Source organism: Equus przewalskii, unplaced genomic scaffold, assembly GCF_037783145.1.
Source record: "Equus przewalskii isolate Varuska unplaced genomic scaffold, EquPr2 ChrUn-13, whole genome shotgun sequence".
NCBI classification, from domain to species: Eukaryota; Metazoa; Chordata; class Mammalia; order Perissodactyla; family Equidae; genus Equus; species Equus przewalskii.
In genome coordinates, this window is record NW_027228750.1 from 2,037,039 (window position 1) to 2,058,752 (window position 21,714).

The following is a 21,714-nucleotide window of genomic DNA, read 5'->3' on the forward strand; positions in this document are numbered from 1 at the left end:
TATCATTAACTTCTTGGAAGTGCGATTTGTTTGTTTCCGTTGCTGAACCAATACTGATACATTATTATTAACTGAAAGTCATAGTTTCCTTTGGAGTTCACTCTTTGTTGTACAATTCTATGGGTGGTTTTTTTTTTTTGAGATTGGCATCTGAGCTAACATCTGTTGCCAATCTTCTTCTTCTTCTTCTTCTTCTTCTTTTCTTCTTCTTCTTCTTTTCTTCTTCTCCTTATTCCTCTCCTCCCCCTCCTCCCCCCCACAAGCCCTCCAGTACATAGTTGTATATTCTAGTTGTAGGTCCTTCTGGCTCTGCTTTGTGGGATGCCTCCTCAGCATGGCCTGATGAACCATGTCGGTGCCCAGGATCTGAAGTGGCGAAACCCTGGGCTGCCCAAGGGAAGCATGCGAACTTAACCACTCGGCCACGGGGCCAGCCCATCTATGGGTTTTGATAAATGTGTGATGTCATGAATCCACCACTACAATATCATACAGAACTGTTTCACCACCCTAAAAATCCCATGTGCTATTTATTCATCCTTCTCCGGTCCCCTATCCTGAACTACCCCCACCGTGAACTCCTGGCAGCCATTGATCATTTTGTTGTCTCTATAGTTTTCTTTTTTCCAGAATGTCATGTAGTTGGAATCATACTGTATGTAACCTTTTCAGACTGGCTTCTGTCACTTAGTATTACGTATACATTTAAGATTTCTCCATATCTTTTCATGGCTTGATGACTCATTTGTTTTTATCAAAGAGTAATATTCTGTCATATGGATGAGCCACAGTTTGTTTATCCATTCACTTAGTGAGGGATATATTGGTTGCTTCCAGTTTTGGGAAATTGTGAATAAAGCTGCTTATAAACATTTGCATGCAGGTTTTTGTATTGATGTAAATTTTCAATTCATTTAAATAAAATACCTGGGAGCATGATTGCTGGAATGCGTATGTTCAGCTTTGTAAGAAACTGCCAGACTGTCTTCCAAAGTGGCTACACCACTTTGCATTCCCACCAGCAATGAATGAGAGTTCCTGTTGCTCCACATTCTTGTCTGCATTTGATATTATTAATTTTTTGGATTTTAGTCATTCTAATAGGCATGTAGTGGTATTTCATTGTTGTTTTAATTTTAATCCCTGGTGATATATAACATTGAGCATCTTTTCAGATGCTTATTTACCAACCGTATACCTTCTTTGGTGAGGCGTTTGTTGAGATCTTTTGTCCATTTTTAAATTAGATTGTTTGTTTTCTTAGATGCATTTACTTTTAGAAGTTATATTTTACTAGTGCTTTCTGAACCTGCTGGGTAAGGACCACCCCTACCCATACCTCTGGCACATTCCAAGCCTTCTCTCTCTATTTCATTTGGGATCCTGCTCTATTCATTTTAGGTACTGCCCACACAATTTTCTCCCAGGATGAGATACTGTCCTTTTGGAATTTTGCTTGTTGGAAAATTCTGAGAGCTATGAGCTCCTACACTTACCTCCTCCCTGTTCATTCCAGTAGCTCTTTCACATCTATCCCTGTGGGCTTGCTCTTCAGCTCTGCTTTTGGCAGCACTGGTGTTCAATTGAAGTTTGATGGTTTCCCTAGGTTTTCTACAAATGTAATTTCTGGATTTTTTCCATTGTTATTATTGCTTCCTATGATATCTAGAATGAGAAGAGGGAAAATTCACAACTATCCTACTGCTACATACCTGAAAAAAATAGGAAGTCTTTCATATGTCTTTCAGTTTATTTGCTATTCCTTTTTATCTTTCTAAGGTGGATACTTAGTTCACTAATTTTTAGGCTTTCTTCTTTCCTAATATAGGCATTTATGGCTATAAATTTCCTTCAAAGTATTGTTAGCTTCATCCTAGGAATTTTAATACCAAGTTTGTTGAGATATGATTCACATACCATAATATTCATCCTTCAAAGTTTTAGTATATTCACAGAGTTGTGCAACTATATTCACTATCTGATTCCAGAGCATTTTCATCACCCCCACCTCCCAAAAACCAGTACCATTAGCAGTCATTTCACCTCCTCCCCAGCACCTTGGAACCACTAATCTACTTTCTGTTTCCATGGATTTACATATTCTAGAAATTTTATATAAATGGAAACATAAATATGTGGTCTTTTGTGACTGGCTTCTTTCATTTAGCACAATATTTTCAAGGTTCATCTATGTTGTAACATGTGTCAGTACTTTGTTTTTATGGTTAAGTAATATCCATTGTATGGATATACCATGGTTTGTTTATCCACTCATCAATTCATGGACATTTGGGTTGCTTCCACTTTTTAGAAGCCACAAATAAAGTTGCTATAAAAATTTTCGTGCAAGTTTTTGTGTAGACATTTGTTTCTTGAGTAGATACCTAGGAGTAGAATTGCTAGGTCGTATAGCAACTGCGTTTAGCATTTTGAGGACCTGACAGACTGTTTTCCAAAGCAGCTGCACTAGTTTACATTCCCACCAGCAACAGATGAGGGTTCCAGTTTCTTCACATCCTTGCCAACACTGTTATTGTCTCTCTGTAGCCATCCTAGTTGGTGTAAAGTGGTATCTCCTTTTGGTTTTGATTTGCATTTCCTTAATGGTTAGTGATGTTGACTGTCTTTTTTTTTTTTTTCTAAAGATTTTATTTTTTTCCTTTTTCTCCCCAAAGCCCCCTGGTACATAGTTGTATATTCTTTGTTGTGGGTCCTTCTAGTTGTGGCATGTGGGACGCTGCCTCAGCGTGGTTTGATGAGCAGTGCCATGTCCGTGCCCAGGATTCGAACCAACGAAACACTGGGCCGCCTGTAGCGGAGCGCACAAACTTAACCACTCGGCCACGGGGCCAGCCCCATGTTGACTGTCTTTTTATGTGCTTAGTGGCCATTTGTTTATCTTCTCTGGAGAAATGTCTATTCAAATCCTTTCCCCAACTTTTCACTGGATTATCTCTTTATTGTTAAGTTGTAAGTATACTTTGTTTATTTTGGATACAAGTTCCTTATCAGATACATGATTTGTGAATATTTTCTCTCATTCTGTGGATTGTCTTTCCACTTTCTCCATGGCATCCATTTTGATTAAGTCCAATTTGTTTGATGCAGTCCAACTCTCTTTCATTGCTGGTGGGAATGCAAAATGGTGCAGCCACTTTGGAAGACAGTTTGGCTGAACATATACATTCCAGCATCATGCTCCTAGGTATTTTTTTCCTTTGATTGCTAATGCTTTTGGTATCATATCTAAGAAACCATTGCTTAATCCAAAGTCACAAAGATTTATTCCTGTTTGCTTCTAAGAGTGTTATAGTTTTAGCTCTTGCATTTGGGATTTTTTAATCCATTTTTATTTAATTTTTATATGTGGTATGAACTAGAGATCCAAATTCATTCTTTTGCATTTGTTAAAAAGACAATTCTTTCCCCCATGAATTGGTTGGCACCCCAGTCAAAAATCAATTGGCCATAAATGTATGGGTTTGTTTTTGGACTTTCAGTTCTACTCCACTCTTCTATATGTCTATGCTTATGCCAACAGCTCACTTTCCTGATTACTATGGCTTTGCAGTAAGTTTGAAATTAGGAAGTATGAGTCATCCACCTTTGTTATACCTTTTTAATATTATTTTGACTCTTCTGGGTCCTTTGCATTTCTCTATGAATTTTAGGATCAAGTTGTCAATTTCTGAAAAAGAAGCAGCTGGATTTTTTATAGAGGTCCCATCGAATATGTAGATAAATTTTGGGAGTACTGCCATCCTAACAATATTGTCTCCCAATTCACGCACGTGGGATATCTTTCCTTTCATTTAGGTCTTCTTTAATTTTGTTCAATGCTATTTTGTAGCTCTCAGTGTACAATTATTACACTTGTTTTGTTAAATCTCCCCTAAAATATTTTATTTTTCTTGATGCTACTATAAATGTAATTGTTTTCTTAATTTTGTTTTTGGATTGCTCATTGGTGTTTACTCAAACAATTGATTTTGTGCGTGTGTGTGTGTATATTGAGCTTGTATCCTGAAATCTTGCTGAACATATTTAATCTCATCTTTTTTGTTTTGTGGCAACTCTGGAAATAAGATCCCCACCCTCAGTGTTTGTTGTTGTTGCTATTATTGCTGTTTGTTTAGTCACTGTCCTGAACTTGTTCTGGCAAGTCTGTTTCCTTTGTCCTGTGTGGCCACTGAGGTCTCTGCTCAGTCAGTTTAGTGGTCAGCTAATGATTGGACAGGGATTTCCTCAGATACCTCAAACCGAAGTCTGCCAGCCTTTGCCAAGGGGCTTTGTGTGCTTATTGGGGGATGCCTTCATCACTCTTGCAGTTTAGACCCTAGCTTTAGCCTCGACCAGAGGCAAGAGATTTGGTATTTCTCAGGTCTTTCCTGGGCATGAGTGCAGTCCTGCATGTGCATGTAGTCTTCTAGAGTCCCAAGCAAATGTCAGAGTTTTTCAAAGTCCCCTATGGACATCTCATTCTTTAGTTTTTCTTTTTTTTAGTCAGCCTCTTGTTTGCCCTCTTATTGCTGCCTCAGGCGGTCACATTGTAAACAATTGCTACTGATTGTTTCACCAAGGGACTCAGAAAAAGACTGTTTATAATGAGTGAATTCTGACTCAGGTCAGAATGAGGCTTTACAGGAAGTTTTCAGACAAGTCAAACAACGACAATTCTCTGGAAATGGAGCTTTTAGGGAGAATTCCAAGTGCATCTGCCCCCTCCAGTGGCTGCTAGAATATTGGTTTTTACAGCTACTGTGATTCTGAGGCTACTGTTTTTTCAAGGCTACAGAGGAGCTGGAGATGGGGATGGCTGGAGGCTGGGAATGGGGCAAGTTATAACACCACAAAGCAGTTGCTCTTTGCTGAGATTCAGCTGTTTTCTTGAATTGTTTCTCAGATTGTTGCAATTCTTTGGTTTATTTCCAGAGTTCTTAAAAAGTTGATCTTGATCATTTTTTCCAGTTTTCTCGTTTTGATGGAGGAGTGACTTTTCAAAGGTCTCTACTTGCCATTCCAGAAGGGCTTCTCCCATCTCACAAGAAATAATATGTAGTACTTTTGTTATTTTTTAGTTCTAAATATTTTCTAATTTCCTTTATGACTTCTATTTTGGCCCAGAAGCTATTTAAACTTGTTTCTAAATTTCCAAGCCTATGTAGTTATTTCTGGGGTTTTCTTATAATTGATTTTTAGCTAATATTTTGATATTTGTTGAAACATGATATACAGCCTCATATGTGGTCAAGTGTTTAAAAAATTCTGGGGGTGATTGAAAAGGGCATGTATCCTCAATTTATCGAGTACAGTATTCCTTTTATATCTATTAGATCAAACTTGTTAGTTGTGTTGTCCAATATATAGCCAAGTTCAGCAAACTCTTCTTTAAAGGTCAAGATAGTAAATATTTTAGACTTTGTGGGCCATGTGGTCTGTGTCACAACTACTCAACTCTGCCCGTGTAGCATAAAAGTACCCATAGGCAATACGTAATCAAATGAGCATGCTGTATTTTGTTGCAATAAAACTTATTTATTGACACTAAAATTTGAACATCGTTTAATTTTCTTGTGTCACAAAATATTATACTTCCTTTGAGTTTTTAAATTATGTAGAAATGTAAAAAGAATTATTACTTCACAGAATATACAAAAACAGACAGTAAGCCATATTTACCCCACAGGACAAAATTTGCCAAACCCTATTCTATATCCTTACAGATTTTTAAATCTACTATATCAATTTATTCAGCAGAATTATGTTTAAATTTCCTGAAAGGGTAGAATAGTTTATTTAGTGCTGTGCTCCTTATAATTTAATCTTTATTTTTAAAATAATTATATCTTTTTTATAGTTCTGTCAGATTTTCCTTTATATATTTTTAGGATATGATTTTAGATACTTACAAATTTAGAGCTGTTATATCTTTATGGTGAATTTAACTTTTTATCAGTGTATAATGAATGTTTATCCTAGGATTTAGGATTCTTTTTTGCCCTAATGTCTATTTTGCTTTTATTAGTATAGCTACACCAGCTATTGTTTAATACTTTTACAGTATAATTTTTTCTGCACTTTATATTACTTTCTGTGATTTATGTTTAAATGCTTCTCTTGTAGGCAATAAGAAGGTGGATATTTTAAAAATTCAGTTTGACAATTTTTGTCTTTTAACTGGAGACTTTAGTCTATTTATTGTATAACAGATATTTTCTAAAAATATCTTTATATTATCCTCATTCTTTTTTTTTTTTAAGATTGGCACCTGAGCTAACAACTGTTGCCAATCTTTTTTTTTCTGCTTTATCTCCTCAAACCCCCGTACGTAGTTGTATATCATTAGTTGCAGGTCTTTCTAGTTGTGGGATGTGGGACGCCACCTCAATGTGGTCTGACGAGCAGTGCCATGTCTGTGCCCAGGATCCGAACCCTGGGCCACCACAGCTGAGCATGTGAACTTAACCACTCGGCCATGGGGCCGGCCCCTTATCCTCATTCTTGAAATATGATTTTACTGGGTATAGAATTCTAGATTGACAGGTATTTTCTCTCAGTATATTGACAAAAATTCTCTATATTCTTCTTGCTTCCAAAGTTGCTATGGAAACTTGGTTGTCAGTCTAATTGTTGTTGCTGTAAAGATAATCTCACTGCTTTTAAAATATTTTCTTTTTTTATTAGAACTTAAATATGATTTAACTAGTTGTAGATTTATTTTTGTTTATCCACATGGGAATACACTGGGTTTCTTGAATCTGTAGATTACTGTCTTTCATTGATTCTGGAAAGTTCTCAATAATTATCTTTTCAAATATTGTTTCCAATCCATTTCTTTCTCTTCTTCATCTAGAATTCCAATTAAGCATATTTTAGAGATTTTTTTACCTGTCTTTGATTATTTCTATCACTTTGGCTCTCTGAGCTTCATTCTAAATAATTTCTGCAGATCTATCTTTCATTTCATTTTAATGCTCTGGAAATATAAATAGGTCCAAATTAAATCTTAGGGCAAAAGAAAGGCTTAGCTTGAGGTATCTGTCTTCTTTGAGTCCCTTCTTAGTTGAGTCTGTGTCTTAGGCCAAGATCCATGCCCTGATGCACATTTCATGGTGTGAATCTGAAGAATCTTCCTGGAGTTAATAATCCTTCACTATCTTTGCTTGTAATTTCTGGGTCTGAGTTTACCTCATTGTTGAGGCTTGATAACACTGGCAAATCTCATCTACAGATTACTCATTATTATTCATACAAAAGGAGTAAATCTATCCTGATAGGGGCATTGAGATATTATTCACAGAAGTCCATGAGAGTTTCTTCAGTTCTAACTTTCTGTCCCAAATGTATGGTTGTGAGAGGGGATAGAGAGGGAGTGTGTATCAGATGATTACCAATATAGTAATTAACTGTGAAAATCCTCTCTCCTGGCGAGAGGCCAAGGATATGCCTGCTTATTAAGGTTCTCCAGATTCAGAGCTTAAGAAGGATGTTTCTTAACTATGACTGACAAAAATGACAAAATCAGAGGAATGAAGAGTTAAAAATTTAGCAAAATGCTAGAGTCCAATAAGTCAAAAAAAGGAGTCTGAAAGTTTGACAAATACATGAGAGAAAAGGTAGGCTTTAAACACCAGGGTACAGAAGTCAAAATCTGGAATCTAGGGAGATATAAACAAGACTGAACAGTGTACAGAAATTGAGCAGAATAGGTATTGCACCATGAGAGTGAACTGTGTATACATGTGTTATGTTTAGGGGGAAGGGGGGGAATCTAGCCAAAGTTCAAGCACCAAGATTAAGATATTCGTAACCTGATATTTTCCCTCTTTAGAAATAATATAGTTAATGAATACTACTTAGAATTTCTATGCTGCAGTGTCTGAGGTAGCTTACGCTGTATCAAATTTAATGAATAATTTATATAATTGATATTATAGTTATACTGTTGTGTTTCATTTTACTTGAACTTCCACAGGAAAAGGTCACAAAAATCAGTCATCAGTGCCACATAAGAATGAAATCCATGAACCTCCCCCAGAGGTAGTTCAAATAGTAACACCTGTGGAGGTTCATGTAGGCACCTGGTTTACAACTACACCTGACGGAAATCGGATTGGCACCAAAGGATTAGAAAAAATAGCAGACTTGGCCCCATTCTTATCCTTTCAGGCCACAGATCCTGTCAATGGAACGGTATGGCAAACTATTGTATATTGCAGAATTTTCTAAATCATGAGAGTTTCAAAACAATGCATAGAAGAGTGCCTGGAAAATAATAAATTTTCTATAACTATTTGTTAAGTAGTGGATGGATGGATGGATGGATGGATGGGTGAATGGATGGATGGATCCATCTTCCCAAATATAAAAACATTGTGTTGTTTATTTGACCAGCATAGTGTATCATGAAATACTAACTTTTGAAATGAGAGGCAGATCATGAATTTTCTGTACCACTTTTAAGACCTGTAAGATTACTTGTGTCATATATCTCTTGATGATGAATGCGTTTGTCTTATCTGCTAGGAGTGAAAGGCTGTGCCTTATTCCTACTCCTTTGTGTGCACCTGAAGTGAGTGATAGAAATTTGTTCATGATCCTTGACTTTGAAGAAATTATGATATGTCTAAGGAGTTTCTCACATTAAATAAGTCAAGAATTCAACAACACAGAACAGCTATACAAAATAATTTATTTGCAGTCTAAAAATAAGCAACAAATGAGTGGTATAGAAAATAATGGTTTTGTTTATGATGTGAAATCAAAACTCCTGGGATGACCAATAGTACCTTCTATGCTCCAGGCTTTCTGTTAGGGGTTTGGCATACATGCTCTCATTCAGTCCTCACACCAATGAATGTTTTTACACAGATGAGGAAATTGGGCCTCAGCAAGTTAAGTAGTGTGGTCAAGAGTAAACATCCAGGAAGTGCTGGAGCCAGGATTAGAACCAGTTGTTGTTGACCGCAAACTGGGCTCTTTCCATTCCTCGGCTAGTCCTCTAACATCTCATGCAGAGCTTTGCAGCACCCTCTGAATCTAAACAAGATGAAGAATTTCCTAGGTGCCTTAACTCTGGTTTCTGGACTTCCTACCCTTGTTTATAACCACGTGCTGCTGCTCAAAAGCAAAATGTCTGCTTATTATTGAGATAAATTACATTATCTAACCAAAAGTGTTTCCTTTCTTCTTCAGTCTACTTCTGAAATAATTTCATAGTCTCTTACCTGGTTTGCTAATTATCTTTTTTGTGAGACTCAAGGTACATAACATGTCAGGAAAGCTTTTTGATCACTCCAAATAATTCACTTTAATTCAGCCCCTGATATAGATTATTTGGCTTAATATGCAAATTTGACTACTATTTCTTAGTTAATAACTCTCAGTTTCTCTTATTAATACCTATCACCATTATGGAAGCATGAACCAACACCCAAGAGCCTGAATTCAAGCATGGATTAAACATCAGACACTTGACAGAATAGTAATAACAATAATAATAGTATTTACTGAGCACTTGCTGTGTACCAGGCAGACCCCGTTCTCGTACTAACTTTCCACAGATTTCATCATTTAATTCTCACAACAAACTGTTGTTGTTTGCATTTTACAGATGAGGCAACTAAGCTACAGAGAGGTTAAATAATTCTCCCAAGATCACACAGCAAGTGGTAGACTCAGAATGTGACCCCAAGGTTGCATCCAGATCCCACGTGTTTAACCACTATGCAAATAAGGGCCAAAAAAACTGCAAGATTATATGAAACAAAATTGAAAATGGACATTTTTTTCACATCTGACATGAAGTATCACATTTTAGAGGACTGACCTCATGGTGAGGCAGACCTGGGTTTGAACCTGAGCCACACTTCTCACTAGATGTATGATTTTGGAGAATTTTCTAATCTGAGTTTCATTATTCATAAAACGGAGATAATCATTATCTGAAATGGCTGGGAAGATTAATACCGGCTCCAGCACTATCAGGTGTTCAGTAAATATTCTTTTTTTTTTTAAGATTTTATTTTTTTCCTTTTTCTCCCCAAAGCCCCCCAGTACGTAGTTGTATCTTCTTCGTTGTGGGTCCTTCTAGTTGTGGCATGTGGGATGCTGCCTCAGTGTGGTTTGATCAGCAGTGCCATGTCCGCGCCCAGGATTTGAACCAACGAAACACTGGGCCGCCTGCAGCGGAGCGTGCGAACTTAACCACTCGGCCACAAGGCCAGCCCCAGTAAATATTCTTGCTACTATGTTCTTACCACCACTGAGAATAATTATCATCCCACTCCATGGTAACCAGAAAATGTCAATGTTATGTGGTGCTATGAAATGTTTGAATAATTCTAAATGATAATGTGTAAATGTTGGGGCCGGCTCCGCTGCGGCGGCCCAGGGTTCGGACATGGCACCGCTCGTCAGGCCACGTTGAGGCAGCGTCCCACATCCCACAACTAGAAGGACGTGCAACTAAGATATACAACTGTGTACAGGTGGGGTTTGGGGAGATAAAGCAGAAAAAAAAAAAAGATTGGCAACAGTTGTTAGCCCAGGTGCCAATCTTACAAAATAATAATAATAATAATAATGTGTAAATATCTATACCAGACAAAGAGCTAGTATTAATCATTGTTAACTTGATGACCAAGTGTTAAGCACTTTACCAGCATCATCTCATTTAATCCACACACCATCCCTGAAGAAGATACTAGTGTTGGCTCCATTTTGCAGATGAGGAAACTAGAGCAAAGAGGTGTTAAGCAACTTGCCTAAGTCACCCAGCCATCGCGGAGCCAGGATTTGAACTCAGGCAGCTTAACTCCAGAGCTCACGCTCTCAACCAGGACCTGCTACAGCAGTATTTCTCATTATACACACCTGGCTAAGAGTGGCAATGATAAGAACCTAAAATAATGATCAACATGCATTTCTCTCTTCAATATAGTGATTTCTGCCTACCATAAAGAGAAAAGAAGGTAATTATCATCTGCTCCCAATAGCCCTAGACATTGAGTCAAAAAGTAGCTGGCAAACTCACTCTTACATCCACTCAGACTCTTCAGTGCAATATTGTCCTTTGCAGTTAGGACAGTACAAGTTAGAAAATACTCAGTAATTCAAATATGCATTATATAATTTGCAATACTATTGTTGCTGGCCAGACTCCAGAAGCAAACACTGAGATGGAATTTGGGGTGCAAGATATCTATTAGGGACCGTCTGTGAAAGGAAGGGAGGGAAGCATGAATTGGCAGAGGCAGAAGCTGAGCTGTGGAGCAGACCCGACAAAGCCTTGGTCAAACAGCAGGTGCTCAGTATCACCTGTCCCAATGTCCCACGTCTCGTAACAGGAACCAGATCGGTATACCCCACCTCATTTGGTCACTGGACGGAGCTGCCCTGAAATGATGTGAGTCAGGCAAAACATCCCACCACAGCTGAGGCAGACGCTGCAAGAGCTGAGAGCTGGAGGCTGTTTGCTGACTGTCCTCCTTACAGCTGGGGGCAAGTCCTTAAAGGGAGATCTGGGCTGTGCTTCTCCGTGTCTGCCACATCTACACACACACGCACAACTGGGGGTTCAGAGCTTCATTGCTAAACCATTTACCTACAGTCTTCAAGGGCCTGAAGCACTTGCCAGGACTGACGAGTTTTTTCTGATTCCTACTCTAGTCCACATACATAAAACCCTTCAGTACTTATTTGCCTCCCATGGGATAGAGGCTGGATTCCTTAGTAGTGCTTAAAGCCCTTCCCAGTTTGGTCCCTCACCTTCTGGCCTTGTGTCCCATCACTCTCCCCACTGCTTCCTGGGGTCCTTTGTGCCTGACATTCCTTTTACCCCTGCTGCTTCTCTGCGTCGACACACAAAATCCAAGCTCTGACACCGCCTCCTCAGAGGGGAAGCCAGACCACATCAGAAACCCTCACTGCAGTCAGTCCCTTGAATCGCTCCTTTAGCAACTTCTTTAATGACTGTCCTCCCTCTGGTCTGGAACTCTTAGAGGACAGGGATTGAAACTCTAGTCTTGTTCATCACTGTATCCCCGGCACCTATCATAGTTCGAAACACATAGCACCCCATAAATCTGCGTTAAGTTGGATTGCATTGGAATAGACCTGGAACATATGGGCCAACAAAGTGACCACGCTTGGTCTTCCTGTCTTGGATAATACAGCTATTTTCCTTCTCAAACTTTCTATCCATTTTCCACAGTGATACTCTCTGCCAGAACAGAAGGGATTACAGGTTAAAATTAACAATCAAATTAAGGGGACACAATAGGCTTTTATCTACGACTACATTTCCTTGGCTTTAGGGAGGGACACAAGACAGGAAATATAGCATGATCACTGCAGCATCCCCATCCAACTGGGAGGTCCAGCAACGACCCAGAGGCACAGCTTCTTTTCTCAAGTCCACACAGGGCATGTATGCAGCTGCAGACAGGAACGTGTGAATGCGTGGATCGACTAGACACAGAGAAGCCATAGCCACTGTTCCCCACCAATCTGCATGCTCTGTTCAGATGACATTAGGCCGAGACCTGCAAGCCAACTCACATCGCATGCAAGGCAGCCTCAGTGTGCTATCTTCTCTTAAACCTGTAGTTTTCAAGGACCTGGGATCATTTTCCCAGACAGACCTGGATCAGGCCAGTCCTGGTGTTAACATTTTGCTCACAAATAAATGACGATGGAAGGAGCATCAGTTTTGAAGTCAGACAGCCTTAGTCCAACACCAGCTCTGACACTTGCTGAGTGACCTTAAGCAAATTTCTGAACTTCTCTGAAGTCCAAAGTTCCTCTTCTATAAAATGAGGATATCATTGTCTGCCTCCCAGGATTGTTTTAAAGGTTAGATAGATCAAGTAGATGAGTAAAACTTTCACTTATAAATAAATAACAAGGATTTTGGTGGTATTCATCAGAGCATAAAAATAAACACACCTGACCAAATGGTCGTACTCTGCCTTTGTATGATCAGGTTATGACAACTCGAGAGGACAAGGTGATCATTGTTGAAAAGAAGGATGGTACTCGGATCGTGGATCATGCCGATGGTACCAGAATCACAACCTTTTATCAAGTTTATGAAGATCATATTATGCCTCCAGATGATCAAGAAATACGTAAGTTTTGTTTTTCAAATATGTGACTATTTTGTAAGTCTTTAGAATAAGATAAGTAGAAACGTTACTGATTTTTGAACACATAATAAGGACAAATAATTTTTTTAAGAACTCGATCAATCAAAGAAAACTCATGCAGTCCAAAGCTGGGCCTGTGAGACCCTTTTATTAGGATTTTTTTCCTCCACAGACATGGGAGTGATAACAGCTCTTGTTGGCTGATGGATGATAATAGTGCTTTTCCATTTTTACCACTAAAAAATACAGTCTGGATTGGTGATAACTAAAAGTCAATAATCATGACTCAACTGTCCTGGACATTAGCTCCTTAAGGAGTCTTATTTGCATAAATAGGTGACCTCAGATAGATCTTCTTTCAATTCCGAGCATGCCTCTCATTATCAGAAAGGTGGTGTGAGAGAAAAGCAAGCTGCAACTGCTTATTAACTAAAACCTGTTCAAAGGATCTAAAAGCCTACCACCCTTCCTAACCTAAATGTATACAAGACTTTTAAAGAAAAAACATTCCCTGACTACCTTTTCTTTAACTCCAGAGTGTATTTGTTCAGTGCATTAAAGGCTTCGTTGTCAAGTCAAGTGCAAATGAATTGCCAAGTGTGTGGAAAAAGAGGAAGCTTCATACCCTACTAGTTAGAGGGAAAATTAAAAGAGCCGCTGGGAGGACAATTTAACAATATCTTGTAAATTGAAAATGTCCGCTTCATATGATGCACTAACTACTTCTGGGTATATATAGAAACACACTTTTTACACCTTTACACATTTGCACAAGGAAGCAGGTGCAGAGGTGCTACTTGAAACACCAAGTATAATATTAAAATATTGGGAAATCATAAATGTCCATCAACAGCAGAATAGAAAAATAAAATGCGGTATATTCTTACAAAGGAATGCCGTACCTCAGGGATATTGTGGGTTCAGTTTCAGACCACCGCAATAAAAACAAATGTCGCAATAAAGTGAGTCACACAAAGTTTTTGGTTTCCCAGTGCATATAAAAGTTATGTTTATACGAAACTGTAGTCTATTAAGTGTGCAATAGTATTATGTCTAAAAAGGCAATGTACGTACCTTAATTAAAAATACTTTATTGCTAAAAACTGTTAACCGTCTTCTGAGCCTTTAGTAAGTCGTGATGGTTTTGCTGGTGGAGGGTCTTGTGAAAAACACATTATCTGTGAGGTGCAATAAAGCGAAGCACAATAAAATGAGGCATGCCTGTATAGCAGGTAAAAGGAATGAAGTACACACACATTTGTATATACACACACGCATATATATCAAGATGGCTAGAGGTCTCAAAACAATGTTAAGTGAAAAAAAAAGATACATAGAGTAATATATAACACGCAAATTTAAAGCACAGAAAATATTATACATTGTTTTTGATACACATATTTAAGTAAAAGTATAAAAGTGGATTATGAGAGAAGGGAATAAACTCAGACATAAGGAGAAAAGTAAACTTCGACCTTATCTGTAATTTTTCTCATATGCATATTAAAAATGTTGAAGCAAATATGGCAAAATATTAACAACTGTAAATTAGTGGGTATATGGGTAGTTAAATTATATTTTATGCTTTTCTGGATGTTTTCAATTTCCCTAAATAAAAAGAAATACTGAGAATGAAACAGCACACTAAATTAAGTAAGAAGAGTTATTCTGGAAGAATTACTCTGCACTGACAGAGTAGACCACACTCCAGCCCCATGGAGTGAGTTCTCAGCCCTCAGTCTCGACTTCTGGTCCAGGCAGCAAGGAGACAGGAGCAAAACCAGCAGGCAGGCATGTTTCTCAGTGTGTGCTTCATATTGGATCTGCTTACCTTGTATTTGCTTGCAGCCGAACATCCTCAAACTCTCACCAGGCAGGTGAAGTGCATGCGCATAGAAAGCTCACACTATGCCACTGTCATCACCAACTGCGAGGACAGTAGCTGCTGTGCCACTTTTGGAGATGGGACGTCTATTATTGCAAAGCCACAGGGAACATACCAGGTAGGTATAGGGGGAAAATGAGGAGTGCCAAAGATAATTGTCTGTTTGACTAAGAAAACCCACTCATCTGTGGCAGGGAACATTCCTGCCATGTGGACGGCTGTTGCTCTCTTCTCTCATCTGATCTTAGAACACCCTCAGTCAATCTCACTCATTTCTCAATCTCTTTTTACTTATCCACCTTCTTTTTACAATCCTTTCCAGAAAAACATTGTCATGCTTCTCTTAAAATGCTTTGGTATTTTCGGATCAAGATTATAAACCAGATGTATCTGTTGGGGATCCTCTCTGTGGTAGGTGGTAGGCACTATGGGAGTTAGAGCACTCAGGTGATCTGGCCTGTGCTTATCAGAGCAGCTTCACCTCCTGCCACCTCTACCCTTGTTCTCATTCTCCCGTCCTTCCCACCTCCATCCATCCCCAGTCTACCTAATGTCCTCACAGGATGGGGGGAGCATTTGGTCTATGTGGTCCTGGGAGGGCAGCTCACCCAGCTGAAGCAAAGCCTTGTCCTTGGAGGGTCGGGGAGGAACACTGTTAGCGACTCCTCTATCTCCCAGCATTTTCCTATTAAACAAAACCAGCTGGTGTCAGCCTGCAGTCTCTTTAGGCTTAGAAGGATTTGCCTTCACCTTTCCACTTGCTGGAGAAAAGGCACAAGTGCCAGGATGTCACATATAATGTCACAGGATACTGAGAGCTCAAAGCCAGCAGATGATGGACAAAGACCTAAGTGACAAACATTTGTTACTGTGAAAGCTGCTGAATCCAGTTCATCCCTCCCATCTCTCCAGATAATGTTATCCTATTGCCTCTTCATCCAGTGTAGATTGTTAGGGGGCAAGGAAGGTGCTGAGAGTGAGAGATGAATGTGAAATGTTGCAGTTGGAGAAGGGGGGCTATTTTTCTTATATGGCATTCAGAATGTCCATTTTTTAGGTAGATTGACAGCATCCATATTCCAGTACTATGTGTCCTACTAGATATCATGAGAATCTCCTAAGGTTCTGTGATGAGGCCAGCTTTTGCCTTATTTTTTTCATAGCCCCAAACCCTAATGGTTATGACTATGGGGGTAAATGAATTTTAGCATCAAAGACAATTACCACTGAAGGAAAGGCCTTAGACAGAAAAAAGATCCAACTTGGAGACATATAGTGTCTGCCACTATTGTGTAGCCACCTGTTCCTTCCAGGTTTGCCAGTCTCCTGAGACTCAGCCCAAGAAAGGATCAGAAGTTTGACTGTTCCTGGTTGAGAAACACACAGACCCTAGTTCCCAACTAAAAACCAACAACAACAAAACTTCAAATAAGTTTACCAACACCTATTTTATGGTTTTATAGTTTAATAAAACTGAAAGATGACATTCAAAAATACCTTCGGCCCATCCTCTATTGGTTGGTCTTGACACATACTGTCATCACTTTCTCCCTCATCAGCGTGAGGACATGGGCAGTATGATGAGTGAGGCCGGATTTTAGGCAACATACTAAAAAGAGAGGTAGATCTCAGTATTGGCCACTATTGTACCTTGGCAGCACTAGAAAGATTAACCAAAACATCAAAGAGGAGGTGGGTATAAGAACTGTTATCCTCTAAGATTATAATGTGACAGAAGTGGATGTGGAACCATCCACCCAGCTGGAGGGTTTCAGGAAGACAAGATGACAAATAATGGGTCTGTTATCTTCCATGAGGGACCTTCTTCTGTCCCTGGTTCTAGGAACTGAAACAGGTTTCCATAGACCAGAAGACCTACTGTCTTTCTGGGAATGGTGTGTGTGTACGTATGCACTGGAATAAGCTTCTGACTACTCTTCCATGCCAGTCTGATCCAGGCTAAGTGATTCCTTACAGATACAGAAATGTAATAAGCATTCATAAGAATACTGCTGAAAAGGACTTCAAGAGTCCTTGTCTGTATCAGCGGTACCATAAACAAACATCTTCTAGTGGAGTGGCTCATCCTCTACTCAGTATGTGAAATCTGCTCTTTGGGAGAGGCAAATTTTATAGTAAACTCTGAACAGCATACGTATGTAAAATCATGAGAATTCCATTTGCCAAGTGGCTATCAGGTAAGTCAAAGACAATCTCTAGCAAAAAATACAGGTCATTGCTGTATTTGCTATGTTGAGTTTCTGGACTTCCACATCGATGTTTTTCCAGGTTAACTTCCTAGAAGGAAGGGCACCTCCTGTTTATCAGGTTTTCTTTTTGGCATTTCTACATGGTTACTTCACGTGGCCTATGGTATGTGTCTTAATTCTGGAAGTTACAGGCCATCTTTTTCTGTCCAGAGCAGCTTTTAGTAGGTTACAGATTAAATCTGCCAGTTTGGATCCATTTTGATGAGGACCCACGGAGGCTGGGAAAGTTGCAAATTTAACCAGCCACGACTGCCTACTCTAAAATGTGCCTGAAACCATACAAAGGCCTCAGAATTAGCCAAGGTCCAATGGAGTTCTCTTGGCCTGGGGTATGGTAAAGAGTCAATCTGAGAGACTTTCCGACTGGTGGAGTAAAGACCTCCGAAAATCCACTTCTCCCTAAAAACAACTAGAAAACTGGAAAAAATTTCAAAATCAACTTCTTCAGAACTCTGGAAATTAGTGAAAGGATTACAATAATCTGAAGATCTTTTTATTTAAAGAAAAATTTTAAAAAGACTGAGTCTTAGGAAAAACAGCAAGATTCATGGTGATTTCACTTGACATATTCTCGTCCCTTCCCCCAGCTCCTTGGTAGCCTTGAAAATGAACACGCTCACATCCGTGATAGCAATGAAAACCAGAACACCAGCAGCCATTGAGAGAGAAAGAATAGATTTAGAGCTCCCCAAAACTCCCATCACAATATATTGTCATTGTTTGACCAGAAGAAACCCCCATTCATAGGGCTTGTCTTCCTTTGATCTGAATCTGACCTTACTCACTACAAACAGCCTTTTCCCCAAACAGAGGTGCATATTTAATATTACAGCTGCCTGAGGTTGCAATAACAAAGAACAGGCTGAACAAAAAATCTAAAAGGAAAGGTTGGGGAATGAGAAGTCCATAGGGGACTTTGAAAAGCTCTGACATAGAGCCTGGAATCTAGAAAGCCACATTCATATGCTGGGCTGTGTGCAGGCCCAGAAGATAACTCAGAAAGCCCTAATCTCTCACTCTTGCTGATGAAGGGGCTCTGCACAAGCAGAGAGAGAAGGCTAAGGTTATCACCTTATAAACTTCCTGCTGGAGCTTTAAAAAAATACCCCAACATGCAAAAAGAGCCCTCTGTGCAGAGGCTGAAAGACCTGTTAGTTTAAAGTGTTTAAGGAAATCTCTGGCCCATTATAAGCAGGCCACTAAGCTAACCAGACATGTCAGTGCCCACACATGACAATAAATATAAACTTTAAAGAATTAGTTAAGGAAAATCACTAAACAAACAAACAGCAACAACAATAACAAGCCCTGGGACAGGGATCTAATTTACAGAGTTGTACTTTATACTACTTAAAATCTCCAGTTTTCAACAAAAAATTATGAGACATCAAAAAAAAAAAAAGGAAATTATGTCCCATAAAGAGGGACATGAAGGGAGGAAGTCACCAAAAGAAACCGTCCCTCAGGAAACCCAGATTTTGCACTTAGTAGACAAAGAATTTAAGTCAGCTATTATAATATGTTGAAAAAACCTAAGGGAAATCCTGTGTACAGACCTAAAGCAGAGTGTGAGAATGATGCTTCACCAGGTATGGAATATCAATACATACAAATTGTAACCAAAAAAAAAGAACCAAATAGAAATTCTGGAGCTGGAATGCACAATAACTGTAATAGAAAATTCACTAGAAAGGCTCAATATCAAATTTTAGCCAGCAAAGGAAAGAATCAGATAACTTGAAAATAGGTCAATTGCAAATAACCATTCTGAGCAAGAGAAAGAAAAATGAATGAGGGGAAATGAACAGAGCCTCAAAGACCCCTGGGGTACCATCAGGCATACTAACATATGCCTAATGAAAGTCTGAGAAGGAAAAGAAGGAAGGGCAGAAAGAATATTTGAAGAAATAGTGCCTTAATATTTTCCAAATTTGATTAAAACAATCTAAACATGCAAGAATCTCAACAAATTTCCAGTAGAATAAAGTCAAAGAGATCCACACCTAGACACATTATAATCAAAATGGCTAGGGCCAAAGACGAAGAAAGAGTCTTGAAAGCAGCAAGAGAAAAGAGACTCATTACATATGAGGAATCTCCAATAAGATTAACAGCTGATTTCTCATCAGAAGCTACTGCATCCAGAAGACAGTGAGATGACATATTCAAAGTGCTTTTAAGAGAGACCATCAACCAAGAACCCCTTATTCAGCAAAATTATTCTTCTAAAATGAAGAAGAAATTAAGGTATTCCCAGATAGACAAAAACTGAGAGAATTCATTTCTTTTATACATGCCCTACAAGAAATACTAAAAAGACTGCTTCAGGCTGAAATGAAAGGACATTACACAGTAACTCAAATAGACTCAGAGACATAAAGAGCATTACTAAAAGTAACTGCATGGGTAAATGTAAAAGATATATGTGTATTTTTTGTTTGTGGCTCTTTTTTTAATTTAAAATACAACTACACAAAGCAACAATTATAAAAGTGTATTTATGTACTTATAATGTCTAAAGATATTATTTTTTTAAAAAAGATTTTATTTTTTTCCTTTTTCTCCCCAAAGCCTCCTGGTCCATAGTTGTATATTCTTCATTGTGGGTCCCTCCAGCTGTGGCACGTGGGACGCTGCCTCAGTGTGGCTTGATGAGCAGTGCCCTGTCCGTGCCCAGGATTCGAACCAATGAAACACTGGGCCACCTGCAGTGGAGCGTGCGAACTTAACCACTCGGCCATGGGGCCAGCCCCTAAAGATGCAATTTTTTGACAATAGTAACACAAGGAGGGGGAAGGACTAGAGCTATATAGGATCAAAGATTTTATATAATTTTTTTTTAAAGACTGGCATCTAAGCTAACATCTGTTGCCAATCTTCTCTTATTTTTTTTTCTTCTTCTTCTCCTGAAAGCCCACCAGTACATAGATGTATATTCTAGTTGTAGGTCCTTCTGGTTGTACTATGTGGGATGCCACCTCAGTGTGGCTTGATAAGTGATGCATGTCCACACCCAGGATCCAAACTGGCAAAACCCCAGGTCACCAAAGCAGAGCACACAAACCCGAACACTTGGCCATGAGGCCAGCCCCATAATCTTACATAATATTGAAGTTAAGTTAGTATTAATCTAATCTAGATAGTTATAAATGAAGATATTATTTGTAATTCTAAAGAAACACTAAGAAAGCTACTCAAAAATACATAGTAAAAGAAACAACAGGGAATTAAAATGGCACACTAGAAAATTTCTATTTAAAACAAAAGAAGGCAATAACAAATGGAGGAGAAAAGAGACATAAGACATCTAGAAAACAAATAGAAAATTAGAAGGTGTAAATCTGACCTTATCAGTAATTACCTTAAATATAAATGGATTAAACAATCTAATCCAAAGGAAGATATTGGAAGAATGAATTAAAAAGGATAATCCAGGGGACTGGCCCAGTGGCATAGTGGTTAAGTTCGCACACTCTGCTTTGGTGGCCCAGGGTTTCCAGGTTCAGATCCCAGGCATGAACCTACACACTGCTCATCAAGCCGTGCTGTGGTGATGTCCACATACAAAATAGAGGAAGAATGGCACAGATGTTAGGCCAGCAACAATCTTCCTCAAGCAAAAAGAGGAAGATTGGCAACAGATGTTAGCTCAGGGATGATCTTCCACACCAAAAAAAACACGCATGATCCAACTGTATGTTGTTGACAAGAGATGCACTCTACAGCCAAAGACAGACTTAGGTTGAAAGGAAAAGGGTGAAAAAAGATATCCCAGTAATAAGTAACTGAAAGGAAACTAGAGTGGCTATACTAATATCAGACAATATAGACTTTACAACAAACTGTTACCAGAGACAAAGAGGATATGTTATAATAATAAAAAGATTACTCTATCAAGAAGACGTAACAATCATAAACACGTTATGCACCTAACAACAGAGCCCCCAAACACGTGAGTATTTCCAGAGTTGTGCATTATACAATTTAAAATGTCCAGTTTTAAATAGTAAACACAAAAGGAGAAATAGATAATTCAACAATAATATTTAGAGGCTTTAGTACCTCACTTTCAGTAATGAATAGAACAATAGAAAATATGAACAAGAAAATAAAAGACAAACAGCAGAATAAACCAACTAGACCTACTAGACATCAATAGAACACTCCACTCAACAACAGAGTACATTATTCTCAAGTATGCATGGAACATTCTCCAGGAAAGACATGTGTTACACTACAAAACAGGTCTCAGTAGATGTAAAAGGATCAAAATCATACAAAATATGTTCTCCCACCACAATGGAATGAAATTAGACATCAATAACAAAAGGAAGTTTGGGAAATTGACAAATATGTGAAAATCAATACAAAGAAGAAATCACAAGGAAATTAGAAAATACTTTGAGATGAC

The 21,714-nt window shown here is 38.6% G+C and overlaps 1 protein-coding gene across 4 annotated transcripts in view; it reads left to right on the forward strand.

Moving 5' to 3' along the window:
* SPAG17 (sperm associated antigen 17) overlaps window positions 1-21,714 on the forward strand; it is a 209,587-nt gene that overhangs the window by 138,192 nt on the left and 49,681 nt on the right. For all 4 annotated transcript variants that reach the window (XR_011536707.1, XM_008526615.2, XM_070607663.1 and 1 more), the window contains 3 exons: window positions 7,976-8,193; window positions 12,986-13,130; window positions 14,997-15,151. Coding sequence is in view for 3 of the 4 variants with exons in the window: in XM_008526615.2 (XP_008524837.2) it covers window positions 7,976-8,193; window positions 12,986-13,130; window positions 14,997-15,151 (518 nt within the window). In the remaining variant the exon portion in view is untranslated. The remainder of the gene's footprint in view (window positions 1-7,975; window positions 8,194-12,985; window positions 13,131-14,996; window positions 15,152-21,714) is intronic.